This window comes from Esox lucius, chromosome 9 (genome assembly GCF_011004845.1).
Source record: "Esox lucius isolate fEsoLuc1 chromosome 9, fEsoLuc1.pri, whole genome shotgun sequence".
Lineage (NCBI taxonomy): Eukaryota > Metazoa > Chordata > Actinopteri > Esociformes > Esocidae > Esox > Esox lucius.
This window is the reverse complement of record NC_047577.1, coordinates 12,571,238-12,594,375: the sequence shown is the minus strand read 5'-3', so window position 1 is coordinate 12,594,375 and position 23,138 is coordinate 12,571,238. Positions and strand designations below refer to the sequence as shown.

The window sequence follows — 23,138 nt, the reverse complement described above, 5'->3', positions numbered from 1 at the left end:
GGACAGAGGGAGAAAAGGAGAGAAGGAAGGGGGATGGGTTGGCCCTCGGAGTGGCTGTCCATTAACAGATGAACTTGGCAGTGATCCAGGCCTGAAAGGTCCAGGGAGACATGGACACACATACACAAACACACACACATTAATAAAGGTACACACACACAAACACACATTAACACAGGTACACACACACACACACACACACACCCTTGCTGACTCTATTGAATGCCACCAGGTTGTTTTTTGGCTGCAGGCGAAAGAGGACACTGCTCTGGTTGACAGTCTGCTGTATGACAGAACCAGTTCAGACCGGTTAGCCACTCTGCTGGGCCCGGCCTAGCCTGTCCTTACTTTATTTTGACTACCTGAAAATGTATACTGTATACGTGTGTATGGATGTGGATGTGTGTGTGGATGTGTGTAGATTTGGATGTGGGTGTGTATGTGTGTGGATGTGTGTGTGGATGTGGATATGTGTGTGTGGATGTGTGTGTGGATTCTGGATGTGGATGTGTGTGTGGATGTGTGTGTGTGTGTGTGTGTGTGTGTGGATGTGTGTGTGGATTCTGGATGTGGATGTGTGTGTGGATGTGTGTGTATGTGTGTGTGGATGTGGATGTGTGAGTGGATGTGAATTGTGGATGTGGATGTGTCTGTGGATGTGAATTGTGGATGTGTGTGTGGATGTTTGTGTGGGTTTGTGCCACAGGATGGTGGGTGGGCATGAACTGCAGGATCGGGTTCTCAGTCTTGACTTTCAAAAATCTTTATGGGCAAACAAAACATTATGTATTGCAGTCAGACTATGAGTTACAGCATGATGTTCCTCCCATCTCCTCTCCTGGTCCTGTACAAGGTGATACCAATGTTGGTCCTGATGAAAGTGGTAAGGTGATTAAGTTGATGAAGGTACACAGTTGAAGGTGATGAAGGTGATAAAGGTGATAAAGGTTATGAAAGGGTTGAAGGTGATAAAGGTGATAAAAGTGATGAAGTTAATAAATAGGGAATAAAGGAGATGAATGTCTCTCTTTACAGGTCTTTCTTTATTGTCTCACTGTATTCTGGTCTGGTATTTAGTTTTCTTCCAAATTCTATTAACTTAGCTGACACTCTCTTATCCAGAGAGACATACATAGATTATTGTTTGCATACATCTAAGTACCTATAATACATTTTATTACAGCAAGAGAAGACATGAAACAACTGGAAGCTGGTGGTGAGTAGGTGGTCATGACGATAAGTGGGCCAGATTGGACATTTGACCAAAACTTCGAGTTTAACATCCCTACTCTTATAAGAGTGACCACAGAGAGTCAGGAAGACAGTTATAAGCCCCATCAGAAAGATGGCACCCTAAGTAGGGCAATGTCCCCTTTCACTGCCCTGGGGCATTTGGGTTTGACCTTTGGACCAGCTCCCACTACTGGCCCTCCAACAGTGATGATGCCGGCGGTTGGCAGAGGGGCATGAGCGTGTGTCACAGACACGGGACTAAAGTTCAGGATACAATTTAGTAGCCGTTTCCAGGTCAACACAAACAGATCAGGGACCAGACTAGCTGGATGTGAAGTACTGTAACGCACTGCTGGCTGTGAGTAGATTACAGTAACATGAAACCAAGACAACTAACCACTGCAACCCCTATAGAATAACCAATCCACCACACAATCAGTATTATCAATTTCATTGTCTTAAGGCATCCTTTATGAACTGTTGATAGAAATATTCATGGCTGATCTGTTAAAACGAGTGTCTCTTTGGGGACTCAACAGGAGGGCGATGGGTGTTCTTGACACGTCTTGCTCTAGTAGCCTTCACTGGTTGTTCCTTTTTTTAATATTTATGTAGAAATGTCTCATGCGTCTTCATGCCCGAGAGCAACTGTGGATTTGTGTGCGTGTGTGAGCATGCCTACGGTTGAGGTTGCATGGATTGTCTTCCGCCAAACTTGTGCCATTAATTGCTGTATATACATGGGCATGTTCTTGCTCTTCAAACATGTGCTCTCTTCCTCCGAAATTTGCTTCTGTCTTTTCTAGAGTGGCAAATCTGTCTGGTGATAGTTTGGCGTGAAGATATTTGACGAAACCCCCCCCCCCCCCGGATACTCACACCAATTTGCATATGTATATGTGCAGATTGTATGAGAAGCGGCTCTCACACGCAGGGCAGACTGAGGGAGAGGGGTCAGGAACAAGGGGGGGTGGTTGGGAGGTGTGTGGTGAGGGGGGAGGGGTCAGGAACGGGGGGTGCTTTGGGAGGTGTGTGGTGAAGGGGGTCAGGAACGGGGGTGCTTGGGAGGTGTGTGGTGAAGGGGGGAGGGGTCTGCGATGGACCCAGACAAAGCCGACCACCGCTCCCAGATGGCTGTCTGCTCTCTACAGCCATGTGTCTGTTGAGGAGAGAAAGGGAGAGTGATAGAGACTGATAAAAAAAAGTGATAGAGAGTGTGATAGAGAGAGTGATAGGGAGAGTGATGAGAGAGTGCTATAGATAGCGATGGACTGACAGAGATAGTGGGGAACATGTAGGACGAGGGGGTGTGGCGCAGGTAAGGAGAGAAAGTGGCACGGAGAGGGAGAAAGAGAGGAATGACAAGCAGAGAAATAAAGACCATTGATATGGAGTGAGAGAAGGAGGGAGAGTTCATAGGGTTCGTGGGCCAATGCGTCACCCGAGAGTGAGGTTGGCAGAAGACTGTGGATCTGCCATGTTCCCATCGCCTTGTACTGCATGTATTACCGTTCATTATGCAGAGGAGAGGATGCAGAGCGGGTGTTTCTATTGGACGAGGTGTTGTGGTTCCGTCCTGGGGCCCAGAAGGAGCCGGGGTAGCAGGCTGGTTAATGGGGTCACCGTAGTAACCAGGCCATGATGTCATTGTGATGTCAGGATTATGTTATGACTGTGGCTGGACTTCTGCTATTAAAGATCCCTGGACTCGAATGTACAGTGGATATAAAAGTCTACACGCCCCTGTTAAAATGCCAGGTTTTTGTGATGTAAAAGAATGAGACAAAGATAAATCATGTCAGAAATCTTTCCACCTTTAATGTGACCTATAACATGAACAATTCAATTGAAAAACAAACAGAAATCTTTGAGGGGGAAAAATAAAAAACTCACAATAACCTGGTTGCATAAGTGTGCACATCCTTAAACTAATACTTTGATGAAGCACCTTTTGATTTTATTACAGCACTCACACGTCTTTTTGGTTTGGAGTCTATTAGCATGGCACATCTTGACGTGACAATATTTGCCGCGCTCCAAATCTGTCAGATTGCGAGGACATCTCCTGTGCACAGCCCTCTTCAAATCACCCCACAGATGTTCAATTGGATTCAGGTCTGGGCTGTGGCTGGGCCATTCCAAAACTTTAATCTTCTTCTGGTGAAGCCATGCTTTTGTGGATTTGGATGTGTGCTTTGGGTCGTTGTCGTGCTGAAAGGTGAACTTCCTCTTCATCTCCAGCTTTCTAATGGACGCCTGAAGGTTTTGTGCCAGAATTGCCTGGTATTTGGAACTGTTAATTCCCTCCACCCTGACTAAGGCCCCAGTTCCAGCTGATGCTGCCACCACCATGCCTCACTGTGGGTATGGTTTTCTTTGGGTGATGTGCAGTGTTGCTTTTGCGCCAAACATACCTTTTGGAATTATGGCCAGAAAGTTCAACGTTAGTTTCATCAGACCATAACACATTGTCCCACCTGATTTTGGGGGTCTTGATGTTTGTTTTTGCAAACTTCAGCCAGGCTTGGATGTTTTTCTTTGTAAGAAAAGGCTTCCGTCTTGCCACCCTACCCCATAGCCCATTCATATGAAGAATACGGGAGATTGTTGTCACATGTAGCACACAGCCAGTACTTGCCAGAAATTCCTTCAGTTCCTTTAATGTTGCTGTAGGCCTCTAGGAAGCCTCCCTGACCAGTTTTCTACTCGTCTTTTCATCAATTTTGGAGGGACGTCCAGTTCTTGGTAATGTCACTGTTGTGCCATATTTTCTCCACTTGGTGATGACTGTCTTCACTGTGTTCCATGGTATATCTTATCCTTTGGAAATTATTTTGTACCCTTCTCCTGACTGATATCTTACAACAATGAGATCCCTCTGATGCTTTGGAAGCTCTCTGCGGACCATGGCTTTTGCTCTGAGATTCAACTAAGAAAATATCAGGAATATCCTACAAGAACAGCTGAACTTTATTTGTGATTAATCAGAGGCACTTTAAATTATGGCAGGTGTGTAATGACTTCTATTTAACATGAGTTTGAATGTGATTGGTTAATTCTGAACACAGCCACATCCCCAGTTATAAGAGGGTGTGCACACTTATGCAACCAGGTTATTGTAAGGTTTTTATTTTACATTTTCCCCCTCGAAGATTTCAGTTTGTTTTTCAATTGAATTGTTCCCATTATAGTTCACATTAAAAGAGGAAACATTTCTGACGTGATTTATCTTTGTCTCATTCTTATACATCACAAAAACCTGGCATTTTAACAGGTGTATGCAGACTTTTTATATCCACTGTAGATTCCTCAGTTTGGTGGAGTTTAAATCTGATTTGATTTAGTGGGATTTCAGTTCGGTCGTGTTAAGTCTAATTTGGTTTAGTGAGGTATCCGTTTTTTGGAGTTAAATCTTATTTGATTTAGTGGGATTCCTGTTTGTTCAATTTAAATCTGGTTTGATTGAATGGGATTTCTTTGGAAAACACAAAACCTAGAGGCGCTAATAAAAACGAACTAGCTAACTGACTAACAAGATTTAAGTCCTGTCTCTTCTAAAACACAAAAAGTTCTCCCTCCTTTCTGAAATAAACAGATATCAGAACAGTTCAAGCTGCCATTCAGTCCGGTCATATCCAGTTGAGCGTTTCTCTGCCACAGGTTTGAGAACAGTTGAAACGGCCTTTGAGACCTGTCAATGGGGGTAGACAGACTCCAGCGCTTCTTTGACCTTGATTTTTGTTTACCTTCTAACCCAGACGTAAACATAGACGTCTGTTGCTGACAGGAAGCTGACTGTTGCTTTCTGAAGCTCAGATCGGAGGCCTGGGTGACCATAGGGGCATTTGAAACAGTGTGTGTGTGAGTGCGTGTGTGTGTGTGTGTGCAAATGTGATGTATATTTTCTCTGTGAATCTTTCGCGGGTTGAGTCAGTGCGTCTGCTTCTCAGCGTTTCCGCAGAGTTTTGTCATTTCTTCAAATATTCCTGCTGGTCCAGTGTTGGTCTCTTTTGTCTCGACACATTGCCTGTCCCTGTGACCTGGCGTAATCTGCCGACTGGATATCAGTCCGCTAAACGACCCAACAAAACTTCTTCACCTTCTAGTTCAAAGTGCCGGAGGAATCGTTCCTTTTGCATGCGTTTGTAGAAACATTCTGTAATAATCTTCTGAGAAGCAACTGACTGTGCCGTTTTTTCTGTGCTGTGCGCCGCCGAGCCGAGCGTTTCACGCCTCCCCAGACGTTCACACTAGTGTGATGTGTCAAGTTGGAGTAGTAGATGGGTGGCTGGTAATGGGCCAAGTGATTTCGCTCTTATCGTCGGTCGCCACTCCGGATTTAACCTCAGAGTCCAAGGAACGCGACACCTGAATTAAAAAAGGTTAATTTATTTTAGCGTGTCTCTCTTTCTAATCTTTCTCTGTCTTTCTCTCTCTCTCTTCTCTCTCTCTTGCTTCCGCTCTCTCTGCATCTCATTCTCGGCTCCTGTTCCAGTAAGTAGTGTAGGAGCTTAAGCCAGAACATCTCCCTCTTGGAAACTTAAACCGATGAACTGAGTAAGGCAGCAGAGAACTCTCTCTCCTGTAACATTCCACTATGCCTATCCTCGCATTAATGACCGAAAACCAGTGGGCTGGTCTCTGTAGTCTTTGCATTGTAGGGTTTGACTAGATGTAGATTAGGTAGTCTGGTGTTAACGGAGGAGCTGTGAGAGAGCATTCCCAGACCTCCCCTCACCACTGCCGTGCCCGGCCAGGTCTTACTGTAGCTGGGGGGAATCTGCTCCCTGCTAACATTTTGTGAGGAGAAATCTTTCCCAGACCGCTAGTGGACGGTGCCTCCCAAGCTCCCTGTCTGCCCCTCCTCCTCAACTGACTGGCCTGGCCTCCTCTTGGATCCTTCTCCCTCCCTCGCCTGGCTCCTGTCATGTCATTATCTGAGGTCCGGGCAGTGGGGCCCTCAATCCCCCTCTATCTTTAAACACACACACAGACACACACACACACACATATACAGATTAGCACGCATTTTAGTATGGAAAGTGTGTTGGCATTTTGTTGAGTTTTGGAGGAATAACATCGTTGTTGTCGTATATAACACCCCCCCCCATACCCCCGTCTTCATTCAAAGTGCTCCCAGCTGTTGTTGGGAATCCGGCTCGTCGGTGGCTTAAATGATAGCAAGGGTCACTCTGGGTATTAGCATAGGCTAATCACCAGAGGATGAACAGCCTAGAGGGGAGGGCCAGGGGGTGAGGCGGGGAGGCTGTCTGGTTGGGCCCCCCCCCCCCATGACACTACTGTTAGCGGCGCTCTACAACTGGCCAGTGGAACAGGGGCGCAGCCAGTTTCCCATGCACCCCCGACGACACCTACTTTGGTTACACAAAATGAAGGCACGGTTGCAGCTTCCCCTGTGTGCGAGCCCGAGGAGTCTTGGGCCGCCCGAGGCGGCTATTATTAGCCCGTTTTCCCTTTAGTCATCTGAGAGTGGTGCTTTTAGCCCCCATTTGAGTGGCTGACACTTGGGTTTCTGGAGCAGATTAAGTGAAATTTTAGCAGCTTTTTGGCGCTAGCCCTAACGCCACACAAAGGGAGCAGCTGGCGCTAATGTAATGTAGCACCCCTCAAGGAAGGTTTCGATTGCTGTCTGCCTGCACAACGCTTGTTAGGTTCTTTAATTCACATCCACCTATGGTTTTATACCTCCTTCTCATCATTCTGTTCCACCTCCTTACCTACCGCCTCCTCACTGCTTCTCCTCATATCTCGCTCTTTCCTTGAACGGTTGTAGCGTTGTGACTCTTGCTACACAACTATCACCATTAACTTCACACGGCAGTCGCCATTATACATACTGAATAGGCGTAGCTTTGTTCTTGCTATGCTTTTTCCCGCGTCTTCTTTATCTCTGTTTAGGGTGTCGATTGTAAATGATTACCGTCCGTCGCCTGGTTTATGGACAGAGCTAGCCCTGGCCTCACACTTTCTGACAGTATTGGTTTGGAGCACCATGTTAGGCCTACAGACAGTAAGGGCTGTATATCTTGACCCGGTGTAAACCTGAGAGCCAAGTTACAGTTTAACTTGGTGAGTATGTTTAGTCCTTCCCAGAATGCAACGGAGCGGGGGGCAAGGCAGTCGAGGTTGTTGACCCAAGGACCCTATGTCTCTCTGGGGGGAACCTGAGTCGTGGTCAGTGTTGGGGGCTCCGGGGAAGGGGGGTGTAGCATAGCAGAGCTGTTGCTGTTAGCGGTTACACCAGAGGGGTAGCGTGTGTGTCAAATTGTGTGTGTGTGTGTGAGTGAGTGTGTGTGTGTGTCCCATACGAACACGCGTGTGGGACATGCTATAATGCTATAATGCCTGTTAATTACAACCGACTTCTACAACATGGCACCAATTGTTTCTGTGTTTCTTTGTTTGTCTCCGGGGGTTTTACAATCACTCAGGTGCGGTCACCACTTCTGTGTCAGAGACAGCTAGTGCACGAACATCTGCCCCGCGTACATTCCCTTCTCCCCAGCCGGCCGTCTGATTCCGACACCGAGGCGAATCCCAGCGTCCTCGAGCTGAAGGCTTAGATGGAGAAAAAAAAACACAGCAGCCGATGCTTGCACTTTTGGCTCGCAGCCTATTTTCTCTGCAACTCCGCCAGGCGCGTCTCAGTGTAACATTTAGATCGAATCCCTTTTTCCCGTGTCAACGGTCCTGATTCCTGTTTGTGTCGTCTTGCCCTGGTGCCTGTGCGGAATGTCTAAATGTGCTGGTCAGACGTGTGCCCGTGTGTCTTTGCGTGTGTGCGCTGAAGAGGATGGCTGGAAGAAGTGTGGACTGTGCTGCACGTTTGTCCTGCTCGCTGCAGCTGTCCGCGTATAAATCCAGCTGTCACTGAAGGGACATAGCCGTACAGACGCGCTCCCGCCCCGCCTCCCCCAGGCCTCTTCCACTCTTTAATCATTCCTTCTTTATTTAAGAGAGAGCCGAGGGGCTGGGGGTGAGGGGTGAGGGGGGGGGTGGATTGGCTTGCTTGGAACGTTACAACAGAAAATGTGCGCGGCGGCATTCAAGGAAAAAGATAAGGAATTCTTTGTCCGTTTTCATTTAACTGTTGACCGTTGAATTCTCGTGTCAGAGTTGCTAGGCTAGGTTAGGGCAGCCTCTCTGCTTCGGCTTCCCTCCGCTCTCTCTCTCTCTCTCTCTCTCTCTCTCAGGGTGTTTGTTGTTATAGATTGAATGTGTTTACTTCAACCAGATGACCTAATAGAGCCCCCCCCCCCCCACACTTTTACCAGCCCTGCCTCTCCAACCTTCCCTGTGGGCTGACTGCTACACTGACACATAGTCTCCTACTATACATGTGTTGATCTGTAGGAGCGTTTCAGACACTCTTTTGGCACTGGTGCACAGGTAACATTCCAGCACAGTTTGAGATCTCAGGCCCTTGCCTCGTTCAAATCACGATTTATCGTCCCCAGCTGGACCCAGCCCCCAGGTTGGTTCTGAGTCTACTTAATTCATATTGCGAGGGGTCACATTCATATTGACGTTTGACGTCGACGCTCCACTTGCTAGCTCGCGTTACGTCCCCGTGCTTTAAAAAAAAAACGAACCGGGTCCCTTGGTGATGTGATTTTGTGCGCTCGAATAGACGTCTATACATCTAGTCACATGGAGCGAGGCCACTTCAGGCCAGGCTGTAGATGAGGGAGAGGCGGGCCACTCACAGTCCCCCTCCCTCCTCCTCCTCAGCTTTACAGCGTGATGGAGACGAGTGGGCAGCTGATCCCGGATCAGTACTCATACTCTTGAGAGGGAACTGGGGGGCCTGCCGGAGTCCACACAGAACTGTTGGCATGGTATAGATTACAGCCCTAGACCACATGTCTCTAATTAACTGCACAGAATCTGCTACGTTAAGGCCCTACGATAGGGCAGAAAAGCATGGGGCGGGGCCGGACTTCTGGGAGCATATGGCCATCCGTCTTATAGACTCTTATCGATGGTAAACGTTACATGTGTGGCATTGACCAGCTCCTTCCTGCCCCTTCATTTACGTCCCTCCTTTCATTTCAGAGAAGGCCGTACTGTCTTTCAAATAAAGAGTGAACGACAGAAAGGAAGAAAGAGAAATGAGCATGCAGTTCTTTCGTTGGCGTAAGCAGTGAAACCGTTTGTAGGTCAGCATTGGTTTTGCCACTTCCTCTTTTTGGGAAAGGTGCCGCGAGTCTCTCTTCCTTCTATTGTCAATGTCTTGGGGGGCTGGGGCGCGGGTTGGGGGTGATGGGGGAGTTGTGGCTTGTTGAACAGGAGGGGATGTTGAAAAATTCATCCAATTTGGAACTTGTTTCGGGTTGGAAAAGTGCCCCTGTGCTGTTTTCCCCCAAGTCCTCTATGAATAAGTCATGAATATTTGGCAGTAGGAATGTTGGACGGTAGTGGGACGCTGTGTGTCTTCTTCTCTAGACACGTTTTGTCTTTGTCTTCTCCGTGTTACGACCATGAGTTCTGCAGTTCGACGAAGATTCAAGGCACTCTGATTATTAGAGAAAGAAGATCCGACTTTCTCATTAATATTCCTCTTCTGTATATCCAATGACACACTTACAAAGGTCCTGCATTATGGATGAGGCCTCGTCCACTCTCTACTGCTTCTCTTCTGGACCCATTAGCCTGGTAGTGTTTTTACCTTGGGCTAACCCTAACCGCAGAGTAGCAACAGAGTCCGTCTATTGACGAAGACGGAGCCTGAACTTTAACTATTTAACCAGCTGACCTGGTTGTGACCACCGTGTAACCACCAGATGGGAAGCTTGTTAAGGACCATTCTGCCCTGACCGCTTCGGGCGTGTCTTCAGACACACTGGTCTTGTTGTGTTCCATCCCATTCCCCTCATTTTACCCCCCCCCCCCCCCCGCCCCCCCCCGCCCCCCCCCGCCCCCCCCCCCCCCCCCCCGCTCCACAATGCCTTGGGGTATCATGTACTAGAGCGAGCTCCCAATTGGTCGCAGGCTCACATGACCTCGCCAAGCCACTGGCTGTCTCTCGCCCCGAGGTGCCAAAGATAGAGGGACCAGAAAAACAGGGTGTCTAAAACAACCTTTGTTTGGTGTTTGCTAAATGTTGAGCCTGTGTAGTTAAGCCTGCCTCCAGATTACTGTTCCGTGTTCATTACCAGGGAAATGTACGATTCCTCTGATAGCCAATTCCTCTCATTTGCCGGGATCCTTGTGAGAATGAGAGCGGACTTGGCGAGAAAAGGCTTCCCACCTCGTCTGACCGACGCCAAGGAACAGGGAACTTGGGATTCCACTGGTGATGGTGGTTCAAGGAGAGGGAAAACACATCTGGAATATTTCAAAAAAGATTTTTTTACCAAAGTGGTCCCACAGAGATGTGAGATGTGTGTAATGATGCAATGCCCTCTCTTTCTCCCCGTCTTTCAGTTTTAATTCTTTCTCTCGTTCTCCCTCTAACTGTCTTTTCTCTTTCTTTCTCACTCTCTTATTTGGCGCTTCTCACTCACTCATTTCTTTGGTCCTGTGAACATCCTGGTCCATTCGGTTGGGTCTGTGTAAGCTTAGGGCTTCTTTAAGGACTATTTTTTTCTCTCCAGTGAAGTGAGTTAGATCTCAGGCCATGAAGGGGGAGGAAAATAGAAAGCACCTGTATACAGACTCTACTGCTCTCTGCCCTGATGGAAGGATTTAGAGACGGGCTTTACTGGCAGTGGAGATTGGGTGGGGGGGTGGGTAGGATGGATTGGGGTGAAGCCAAGAGTGTTTTTGGGGGGGAGAACGAGCGTAAGAGAAGATAGAGGGAGTAGAGAGAGACCTACTTCGAGCGTTCTCAGTACTGTCTGGTGTTAAAGAGAAGGCTGTATAAAGGAGTGAGGAATGGGGGATGCTGGTGCAGGAGAGAACGAATAGAATGAAAGATAGAGAGAAAGAAAGTAGAGTCCGGGATGAAGAGCGACACTGGCCCCAGAGAGAGAGAGAGAGTGTTTGCCCAGCCTGGAAGGATCCTCTCTCTCTCTCTCTCTCACACACACACCTCTGTTGTATCCTCCCAGCTGCTCAAGGCCTTCCCAGTCTGCAGGTCCTGGCCTGTCAGTTGGCCCCTGGCCTCAACCCCAACCACCCCTCAAAAACACCCACCCCCTCTCCTTCTCTGCCCTCCTCACCCTTCCCCTCAACTCCCCTATCCTCCCATCTCCTCTCTTCTCTCCCCCCTCCCCTCCCCTCCCCTCAAATCTCCCGATCCTCTCATCTCAACGTTGTCCGTGTTCCACAGAGGACTCAATGCATGTGCGTTGCCACGGTGATTCGCTGACCTATTGCACGGAACGCTCAGAGGGCCCCCTTTCCTTACGTCTTCGACCTTGTGGGTTGATTGATGTCAGCCGCGTATTGGGCAATTCCGCAATTTAATCCGGACCCGTGTTCGTGTGTCTGTCCGTGGGACTTTATCCACTCCGCGGATGTCTCCCGTACCGGTGCAGAAACCCGTTCAGACACACTGAACTCCTCTTCTGCTGGGCCCCCCTCCATATTTTCACAGCCTGTTTCTAAATGTGTGTCTAGATTGAATTGCGGGTCAGATATGAGGGTCTCAAGGCTTCAGTGAGTGGAAATTGTGTTGGAGCCAAAGTTATACAACGACGAATGCACACGCTCACACACACACACACACACACACAAATGCAGCCTCATAAAATGCTCCGCTCGTCCAATAACAACGCATGAAACAGTTTTGACAGAGTTGAATGGCTCTGCCTCAAGGCTTTTTAACCACCCAGACCTCCTCTCTTGTTTTCCATGTCTCCTTTCCTGATGCTATCAGTGTATATACATATATATATATATATATATTCACATGCCTCCTCCCCCTCTGTATTCTCTATTAATTTCAAAGGGCCACTGGTCTGACAGCCGTAGCTACAGATGGAAGGACTGAAGTCTTGTTGTTGGTGTGTCTGTTCTGTGTCTGTCTATAGAGGCCATGTCGTTTGGTTTATTGGCATACTGATGATGTCTTATTTGTCGAACAAATATTTGATCGATATCATCAATGTTGTCACATGAGGATATCAACATAATGGCATGGGGTTGCTCAATTAAGAAGTTGTACAGTCTACTGGGTAATGTCCATCTTTTGGCATTGACCAGTGAAATTCTGTTTCCCTAAGATACATAGCCTAGCCCATCTGGGATGTAATCCAAAAATAAACTGACTTGATTAAGTCTTCTGCTATATCGTCTGTATTTAAACAGACACTTGGCAGTTCGGGGTTTGTAACTTCTTCATTCATCTTTGTCAGAATGGTAGAGCTTAGTTTTTGGACTTTTTGATTCATTATATATTTATAGGTTTTTCAAAAATGTATCTGATGAATGCTTCGTGAGCTCAGTTCTGTCTATTACACTGCATCAGATCTCTAAATACATTTAATTTAAACGTGATTAAAAAAGAAACATAATGTAAAAAAGCATTATACAGCTTAAAAACCTGGTTGAAACTAAAACGTTGATATCAAAATCTCCTTGTATCAAAAGCTATGCTTTTAAGAGTGGTAACATTTCTCCAGGCCCACTCAGCTTTTTACCAAGTGGTAAGACCTCTTTGTTATTGTTTCAATTAAGAACTCAAACAGTAAATGCATTGCTTATGCATATGGAGCCAGGTCCGTATTAAGCAATGTCCAGTGTGAACCGTTAGCTCAGTTGTTGTCTAGTTAATTGGTTTAAACTGGAATGTTTTTTACACTGTCATCATATTCTCTCTTTTGAGGACTACATATGAACACGTGCACACACGCACGCACACACACCACTCAAGGCTCGGGTGGCAGAGAGGATTTAATGATCTCCACTGAAGAACAGACAGATCCGACGGGTGCCGGCGTACCGGGAGATACCTCAGCGAGAGACAGGACAGGGTTGTTTGGACGGAATGACAGATGAGTGTCCTTTCTGGCCAGTTCAATTGGAGTTCAACTGAATGGAGCTGGAGAGGACATCTGACAGAGACCCACACACACTCACACTCACACGCGCACACACGCACTCACATGAAACGCATATTAGGGGGGAAAAAATGAGACACTTTGTGGCACATAAAACACAAACATACACACACACTTATACATGAATGAAACTCACATGCTGAGATGCTTGGAAAAACACACAAGTACTGTACACACACAGACAGCCCCCCCCCCCCTCACCCCCACCCACCCCCCTCTCGTCTCTGTCCATTGTGCGGTGTGTGCGCGGTGAACGTGTCTTCTGTGGATGTCTAGAAGCCATCTGGCTCTAATGGGCCCTCAGCCGTCCTGGGCCAGGCTCCTCTTATCATGGTCCATGGCAGGGGGGGAAAGGTGATCACTGTGAAAGTTTGATTTGAGGGGCTGAACGGCACGGAACGCGTTAGAGACCGGCAAAGCCTCCCGTCCACCAGAGCCAAGCCTCAAACCCGGAGACCGCCGCGTTTTCACAGGCCACTATCTCACCGCCGAATCTACCCAATCCCAGCTGAGATCCCCCAACCCCCCCCCCCCCCCCCGTCTGTTTCTCCGTGTGACGCGCGCCGTCTCCATTTCTCCGCTCCCTCTTCGTCTTTCTCCTCCGTGCGGTTAGTGGGTTGGTGGTCTGATTGGACCTGGCTGTTGACAGACTAATGTGTGCGTGTGAGTGCCAGGTTCCCCCGTTCGGATGGCCCGGGCTGGAGAGCGGTTAGGGCGATGTCGGCCGTCCCCATCTCTCTCTCGGGGTTTTCTCAGTGGTAAACCGGGTTTCCTGCGTCCGCTTTTGTCTCGGAACAAGTACTGGTCAAACAGGCCTTTGTTTGTGGCCAGTGGCTCGGTGCACCACAAAAGCAGTCTGGCCTGGAACAAAGACGAGTGTGTGTGTATGTGTGTGTGTATGTGAAAAAGAGAGAGTTGGGGCACGACCAGCTGGGACCCACCACATTGTGGTGAATACTGATGGAGAGAGAGAGGGCACACAGACATACACACAGACAAACACACTCACTCACCGGATGGCTAATGGCAAGCTGGACCTCTGTCAACCTCCGTCGTCACCGTCGCCTGACCATGAATACACTAATGACATAAACATAGTGGTAATCACATTACCTCTTTTAGTCACAGCACTCCTTCTCCCCCAACTCTGTCTCCTTCCCCAGTACACTCCTTCTAACACCCATAAACACTTATGAATATTGCTGGGGACCATTATTAGCTTAATCACTTTGAAGGTGTGCTTGGAAGCCCAAGCGACAGATCACTTTCCAAAATGGCCGACCTGACGTCTTGTGTCCCCTTGCTTCGGTTTTTGTCAATGCCTTGCTAATCCTATAATGACTCGGCTCCATTACCTAAATGACCAATATGTGTAAGAGCCAGCCAGTTGTGAAGGTGGGAGGAAGAGACTCGACGGAGGTTGGTCAAGGACGCGGTGATCCGGAGTCCGCTCCTCCGGCACGGTCAGAGCGGTGAAAAGTTGGCCCGGGGAAGGATATCTCCCAGCGCTGTCCACTTGTTACGTCTGGGGTGGTGGTGGGGGGGGGGGGGGGGGGGCAAGGGTAGGGCTGGTCTAGCCGGGACTGACACCAGCAGTGGGGGTTAAGGGTTACGGGGGTGGGGACGGGGGAACAATGGGAGGGTCCCGATCTGCATGTGCAAAGCGGCCGCGGGCTGGGACTGTGGGCTGCGGTGGCGCTCCAGACTAGACTGTTTCTAATCGTCCCACGAACACTGCTTTGTCTGGCTCCTCTTGTCTGCCAGCCTGGGTCAGTGGTGTGTGTGCATGTGAAGGGAGCCTGTGGAACGACCCGGCCTGGCGATATGTGTCTGACACACGGCGCTTCCCCCTCTGCCCTCGCGTCAGTACGTGGGCCTGACGCTCTTCGCCCGGATCATATTCCCTGGTGGCGGACAGACGGACAGCTCTTTGTGCCGGCACCGTGACGGACAGATCTCCTCAGCTTGGTGCTGCCCGCGCTGCAATGGCCTTGGATCGGCTGTTTCCCTCATTTCTCTCCAGCTTTCTTCCTTTCATTTTTTCTGTCTTTTTTTTTTCTCTTTCTCTCTCGCTTTCACTCTCTCTGTAAGTCCCTCCAGTCTTGGCCGTGAAATGGCAGAAGGTTTCAGCCCAGCTCCTCCTGGGCTGATCCTATTTCAAAGGGACCTGGACTTAGCTTTAGCTCGAGAGCTTCCAGGCAGCCTTTTGACAGGGTTGTCTTCTTTTTGATTTAATTAGAGAACTGGAGAACACCAGAGCCTTATTTTCTAAGATCATTCCTCCGAGCTCTTGCACATTCTATTTAAAATCTACAAAACCATCAAACACCCTGTCAGGAAGTCTTTCTCCGCTTCCATGTCACCTTCTTTGAGCGGGAATCATTAAAGCGAAGGGAGAGCCAAATAGTCCCCCTGGGGCCCTGGTGAGCTAGTGCACTGGAAAGTGAATAGATGGCCATTTGGGAAGCGCCCACAGTCAGTGGGCGATTTAGCCGGACCGTCTTCGCCTGTTATGGTGTCGTCAATAGGAACGGCCCAGTGGTCAGGTTGAGTTCCAATCAATATGTCCTCTGTCTTCAACCAGGGTATCAATTATCCCCTCACTTTTTCTTCTGTGTCGGTGTGAGCGGGGAGGCGTCAGACGTCGCCCGGGTCAGGTGATTGCATAGCAGGAGACTGAGTTTCTTTTTTACGCGTATGCAAATGAACCCGGGGGGCCGGCGTAAGTGCAGTGTTGCGGCATCTCGGCGGCGACAATCTCTGTCGCAACTGTCGCCTCGGCCTGCCACCGGGAATGGCACCTTCACGCCGCGCTACCCCACCCACTCGCCTCAAACGCCCCTTTGACAGACAGGGCCAGGAGACGGGTAGGCCCCCACGCCACATGAGGCATTCTCCCGGGCGCGTGTCCTTTTCCGTGGCGGGGACATTCATGCGTTTTCTCTGAAACAACTTTCTGAGGAGACGGCGGGTCGGCACGTGTTGCCGGGGGCAGTGTTGCGTATCGCCGTCCAAGTTCGAGCCAGAACTCCACAACAAAGCCCGGTTGTAAATGAACGTTTTATGAGCAGTGTGGGTCTTGCAGGTTTTATGCAGTAAAAACCCCAAAACATTTTTTTTTTCTGAAATACATAACCATCATAGTCTGCTACAACCTACCGCCACCACATAATATAATGGCCCGGAGAAAAGAAACGCAGGGCATTTTTATATGTGTGTGTGTATATAAGTGGAACGTCAAAACGTGGGCAAATGGCCTTTTTATGATGGAAAAATTCCATAGTAGGTCAGAGCCCCTCGCAGGTGGCAGCAATTAACTGTAATTTTTGCAGATTGTAATGATCCATAATTTGCCGCCCCCCCTCCCCCTCCAGATCTCTTTTCCGTAACAAAAAAAAAAAGGTTCTGCGGAGCTACCTTTGATTGGATGCACATTTGGCTGTTGCATGCTGGTCTTTAAAGGACCACTCTGTGATTCGAGAAAAAAAAAATCTACAGCCCTGCGCACTCGCCACATACAGCTGAGGGACTGAATGAACCGATGGGTGAGGCCCGTTACGGTCAACGCGGTTGTAGGTATCACGGAGCGCCTCTTTAAGTGGGATGGTTACGAGGGCGGCGTGGAGACAAACACGTGAGGGCCCGCGGCATTCTTCTGCGTCCGTTTTCCCCCTCACCCCTTGGCCCCCCGCTGCCACACCGGGGGGGGGGGTACAGACGGGCTCCGCTCCGCCCCGGCCGCCATCTTAGCAACTGCTAGACTTTCTAGCTGGCACGCCATCTGCGTTTACAGTTAAGTGTCTGCCTGATGGGGGGTAAAAAACAAGAAACCGAAGCAGAGAAGAAATGAAAGCAGAGGTGGAAGAGAAAAGAGTGGGAGGGGGGTCACTACTTTGCATTTCTCACTTCTCCTTTTCCCTTTTCTTGTTTCCTATTCACCTGACAGGTTCACAAATAAATATACACACCATGAAAGTATCAGAAATAGAGTGATAGTACATGCAATGGATTTCTATAGTGCCACTTTTTGTCATGTTTATTTTTTTCTTCCCCAGACTGACTGTCCAGACTGACTGGCCAGACTGACTGTCCAGACTGACTGTCCACACTGACTGTCCAGACTGACTGTCCAGACTGACTGTCCAGACTGACTGTCCACACTGACTGTCCAGACTGACTGTCCAGACTGACCTCGCAATTTGTTTTTCGGCGCTAATGTATCTGCATTAGATACATGTCCTACTGTGGCCCCTTTAATCCTCTAGACACGTCTGTGGAGAATGGTGGAGTGTGTTTAACGAGATTACAAATGCATTGTCAGGCAGATCTCAGGTCATCGCGCAAGTACCACTGAAAGTCAATTATTGTTTAAAATATTCCTAACCGCCTCCTCGTCTGTCTAAATAGTGTATTCTGCCTCAGACCTCGTTGCTGGTGTATAATCATGACTTTTTGGACACGCTGTTTCATTTAATACATGTATAAATCTCAGTGTATTGACTAAGCTAGTAGAAACTGACTCGGGACCCTGCTTAAATTTTATCCCATTTTCTTAAAGATTGACAGCATTGGCGTAGAAATCTAAATTGTTTGGTGATTTGATCGCTGCAGATAGCGATCCAATCGGTCTCTTTCACACAGTCAAATAACCCTCCTCTCTCTCTCTGTCTCTCTCTCTTTCACTCTCTCTCTGATTACCGCAGATACCGACGAGCCCAGCAGCTACACGTGTACGACCTGCAAGCAGCCATTCAGCAGCGCCTGGTTCCTCCTCCAGCATGCCCAGAACAACCACGGCCTCCGCATCTACCTGGAGAGCGAACCCGGCAGCCCCCTCGCCCCTCGGTTAGCTGCCCTACCCGGGCTGGGGGGAGACTGCACCTCCCAGCCCCCCCTCCACGGCGTCCACCTGGCCGACGGGAGCCCCTACAGCCTGCTGAGGATGCCCGGATCCGGGTCGGGACGGGAGGGTGCCGCCTCGGCGCCCCGCGACGGCCGTTATCCCCGGACCCCTCCGCTGTTCAGCCCGCCTCCCCGGCACCACCTGAGCCCGGACGACCTGGCGCTGGCCGCCCACCACCCGAGCGCCTTTGAGAGGGTGATGCGCCTGAACTCCGCGCCCCTGGACCCACCCCCCGCCATGGACTTCTCCAGGAGACTGCGGGAGTTGGCTGGCAATCCTACGGCGGCCTCGCCGCCCCTGTCGCCCAACAGGCCCAGCCCCGTCCAGCGGCTGCTCCAGCCCTTCCAGCCGGGCTCCAAGCCCCCCTTCTCGGCCACGCCTCCCCTCTCCACCTCCCAGTCGCCCCTGGCCGGCTCCCGCTCCACCCCCAACCCGGCGCAGCCCGCCACGCCACTCAAGGCCAAGTCGTGCGAGTTCTGCGGGAAATCCTTCAAGTTCCAGAGCAATCTGATTGTGCACCGGCGGAGCCACACCGGGGAGAAGCCGTACAAGTGTCACCTGTGCAACCACGCCTGCACCCAGGCCAGCAAGCTGAAGCGTCACATGAAGACTCACTCCCAGAAGAACTCGCTCAACGCCAAGTCGGAGGACGGCCTGTCCATCGCCAGCTCCCCCGAGCCGGGCACCAGTGACCTGCTGGGCAGTGCCACCAACGCGCTCAAGTCCGTGGTGGCCAAGTTCAAGAGCGAGAACAACGGGCTACTTGAGAATGGCGAGGAAGAGGAAGAGGAGGACGACGAAGAGGAAGAGGGAGAGGAGGAAGAGGAGGAGGAGGACGAGGAGGAGGAAGAAGGAGAGGAGGGCGAGGAAGAGATGGAGTCCGAGGAAAGCGGTAAGAACGATTACCGTTTCAGCCTGAGGTTGGAAGGGGCCCGGCACCACCAAAACAGCGAGGCCCTTCACCCGCACTCCCACCCCCACCGATGGAGCACCCCGCAGGACCCATGCGACGACGACTCGGCCCTCGAGTCGGACCGGGCCGACAAGATCTGCGGCACGACACCGACGTCCAATGGCCTGGGCGCTCTTTCCAACGAGGCCCTCGCTAGGAAGCTGCTGACAGGCAGCCCAGGCTCCCTCAGCCCCCTGGCCAAGCGAATCAAGGTGGAGAAAGACTTGGACCCCCCCACGCCCACCATCCCCAACACTGACAACGTCTATTCCCAGTGGCTGGCTGGCTATGCCGCCTCTAGACAACTCAAGGACCCCTTCCTAAGCTTCGGAGGGGACTCCACCAGACAATCGCCCTTCGCCACGTCCTCGGAACACTCCTCGGAGAACGGCAGCCTGCGCTACTCGACCCCTCCCGGGGAGCCGGATGGCGGCTGCGGCGCGTCGGGCCGGAGCGGGACAGGCAGCGGCGCCAGCACCCCGCACCTGTCGGGGGGCGGCGGCCGTCCGGGCTCCAAGGACGGCAGCAGGCGGAGCGACACGTGCGAGTTCTGCGGCAAGGTGTTCAAGAACTGCAGCAACCTGACGGTGCACCGGCGCAGCCACACGGGCGAGCGGCCCTACCGGTGTGACCTGTGCAGCTACGCCTGCGCCCAGAGCTCCAAGCTCACCCGCCACATGAAGACCCACGGCCAGATGGGCAAGGACGTGTACAAATGTGAAATCTGCCACATGCCTTTCAGTGTCTACAGCACCCTGGAGAAACACATGAAGAAGTGGCATGGCGATCGACCCATGCCGACAACCCCGGAAATCAAGATTGAGTAGAGGAGGTGGGGACGCCCCCCCCCCCTCCTCCCCCCCGCGCGCGTGATTCGCTGGATACCGGCTGAGGGCGGGGAGACTGTGACTGGCAGGGGTTTGATGCCAGTTAGGAACCCTGTGCCGTCGATAAAGACGAATGCATGATCCCTATTTGGGGCGATACTATTGCACCGGACGCAAAACTTTTGAGCCTTTCTATTGTGCAATAATTTACATGTTTTGTACTTTTTGTAACTGAACGGCATGCTCTGTGTGTTTTGGATACTTTGAGAAGATTGTCCTTGATTGGTTGGTTGTAACTGTGTTGCTGTCGGTTGGTACTTTTTCACAACAAAAAAAGAAGAAACAAACCCATGCTGCATCCACACCGTTTCACATATCATGTACAGTTCAGTGTTTGAAACGTGGTGACAGTAGTGCATTGTCCAAACCCTTGAGTACGAAAAGCAGGGTCACATTTAACAGGTCTTTCTAAAAGATTTTCTGTCCATACTGGGTTCCAATATAAATTGAGTTTGCCTAGGAAACGGTAGGCGCTTAGCTACATCAGTTTGTTTCTTTTAGAAGGTATATCGATGATCAATTCTAAATTAGCTGTTATCGGTTGAAGAAACTAAAAAAAGAGTGCCTTGGAATATTTTACCTGCATTAGTTAATCCTCCTTTTTTGCTGTAAGCTCTGAGATTCAGCTACCAACAATAGCTACGTGTTTAACAGAAGAAGAAAAAACAGGTTCTTGCATCAAGTACCTGACAAATATGACATCATCCTCTGTGACCTAGTGGGAACCAGTTGAAAAATTTTTATATATCTCTGGTAAATTGTCTGCCTGACTCATTGTATGATATAATCCAGATTCTCATTCTGTTTACTGGCATGTTATGTGCTATTGGGGGACTGGGTGGCATTCATACAGTACAATAGGGTTTTATTTGTGTTCTGCTTGGTACCGTACATATTCATTTAATAATGGGTTGGTATAACTCTACACATGTAAGCTCTTAATGTGTTAGAGTATTTTTTTTTTTTTTTTTTAGATGCAATGGTAAAAAAAAAAAAAATGTGTTTAGTAGCACAGAACTATGTTGACTATGTATCCTTGTTGCTGGGATCTTCAGCGTGTCGGCCATGACAGTGTGTTGCCATGGCGGCTGGGCACCTGAAGACAGAGATTTTTTTTAGTTTTGACAAGCCAGGCTGATATGGAATAGGGGAGGGCGGTGGGGGTGGCGGGTGGGGGGGGTCGCCCCAATTCTAATTTCTTAAATTCATTATAAGCTCTTCAATAAGCTACTTTCCTTTCCCCCCCTCAAGTTATACTATAACAGATATCTAAAAAGCTGAATGGTTGCCCCAAACTAACTGACATTGGAAATAATCACAACTTAGTAATTCAGTACTGAGAAGTATTTGAGATTTCTTCAGTACAACTTGTCCCCCGCTTGATTTGTGAGTAAATTGAACTTTTCACATTGTTTTGTGCTCCTTGAATTGGCACGTTAGACTTCGTTGTTGTTTTCCTTTTAAAAACTCGCAGCACCCCCCTGTTCCAATGTTCTTGATATAGCACTTGTCACTCTGCCTTGGACTCTGTATCTGTCTCTCTAATCGGAGGTACAGTCGGTTGAGTATAAAATAATACGAACTGGGACTTTTTCCAGGACAAGATATGTGCACTGTTCAATTTTCCCAGTTTACAGATGGACACTCAAGGGAAAACTTTGCTCTGATGCTGACAGATTGACGTGGTGTCATTGCTTCATGCAGATAAGGGTGAAACAAGAAACCGTCGCCAGCCATTTTGTGTCCCGGGGGACCTCTTTGGATCCTCTGGGTAATAGAGTTACAATGCAGGAACCGCCATACTCTCCTGCTTCAGAGCAGAAAGACATACATTGCTGTTCAAATGAGGCAATACTTTTTTTTTTCTACTACTACACATTTTATAAAACAAGAATAAATTAAATGTTTGTTTTTTTAAAGTAACACTTCAATATCTTTAGGGGAGACTATTTAAGTTTGTTTAGATTTTTGTTTCTTGTGATCTTGGTGGTTATGCTCAATATTTGATCACTATATTATGTATATAAAATGAACATGACTGTCATCGTTTTGCCTTTTTGCTACACACAGGTCTTCAGGTTAAACAAAATTTGCATCGGGTAGAGATTTTATGATTATAAATGAAAATACTGTATAGAGAGAACTTAAAAACAAAAACATAGGAAAACGCACACTCACATCAATTCCGATATGCTAAAATACTCATTTACGCTCTACTTTTTCCTGTATTTAGAATGGTATTTGAAATTAATGTTCACTTATAGCGTAGGCACTTCTAGCATTTATGTTCAAGCCTGTATTTTTAACTGTTTGCTTGTTCTCTTTGAAAGGTTTCAAAGTACCCTTTTCAGTAGTTGAAAAAAAAAAATCGCCCCAACAAGCTGCCACCGTATATTTTCCTAATTTGGCAGGATAATACTATCATAGTGTGAATAATTTGTATGCTTGAACAAAACAATAAGTATGTTTTTAAAAATGAAACAGTTGTGGCATTCTATGGATATGAGAAGCCATGTAATGGTCTTTTCAAGCAGTCCCGTCGGAATGCGCCACAACGTGGTTTAACAGGTGGTTGTATATATCTTTTTAGTTTAGTTTTTTATTTCCATATCCTGCCATTTTATATGCAGTAATACAAGCTGTTGTTGGGTTTTCGATTGTGTACTACTTTTTACTGTCCTTTTGCCTCTGTCACCTGATCACATTCCAGTCATTAATGAATGAAGAGCTGTTCTAGTCATTATGCAGTCAATCGATATTGGACTAATGTCAATCTGGAAATCAATTTAGCAGTTTTTCATTTTCTTTTGTTTCTTTTTTCATGGTGCTTTTATTGATTTTTAAAGTTGTAAATCTCATATGCAAAGCATATTTCGAATGGAAATCATTGGGGTTGGGGAAAAATGTAAAGCCTGGTTCAGCTGGTTAAGTAAAGTAGGCTATACGTATTTTGTGTAAATGGCAATGGTACATTGGTACATATTTGTTTTCAACCTTTTGTTTCTATGTCTGTTCTAAAACGCTGTTTATTCTGAACTGAACTTGAACTTGACCTCCAACAGTGGATGTCTATATTTATTATGATAATACACAGCTTTGTTCAAAACAGAGTCACACACCACAACGAATCAATACAT

The 23,138-nt window shown here is 48.6% G+C and overlaps 1 protein-coding gene across 1 annotated transcript in view; it reads left to right on the top strand.

Moving 5' to 3' along the window:
- The window catches only part of LOC105012206 (B-cell lymphoma/leukemia 11A), a 34,984-nt gene extending 13,979 nt beyond the window's left edge, over positions 1 to 21,005 (top strand). The window contains exon 3 of the mRNA XM_010872884.5: positions 17,963 to 21,005. Coding sequence (XP_010871186.4) covers positions 17,963 to 19,941 — 1,979 coding nt within the window. The 3' untranslated portion in view covers positions 19,942 to 21,005. The remainder of the gene's footprint in view (positions 1 to 17,962) is intronic.
- The last annotated feature ends 2,133 nt before the right edge of the window (positions 21,006 to 23,138 follow it).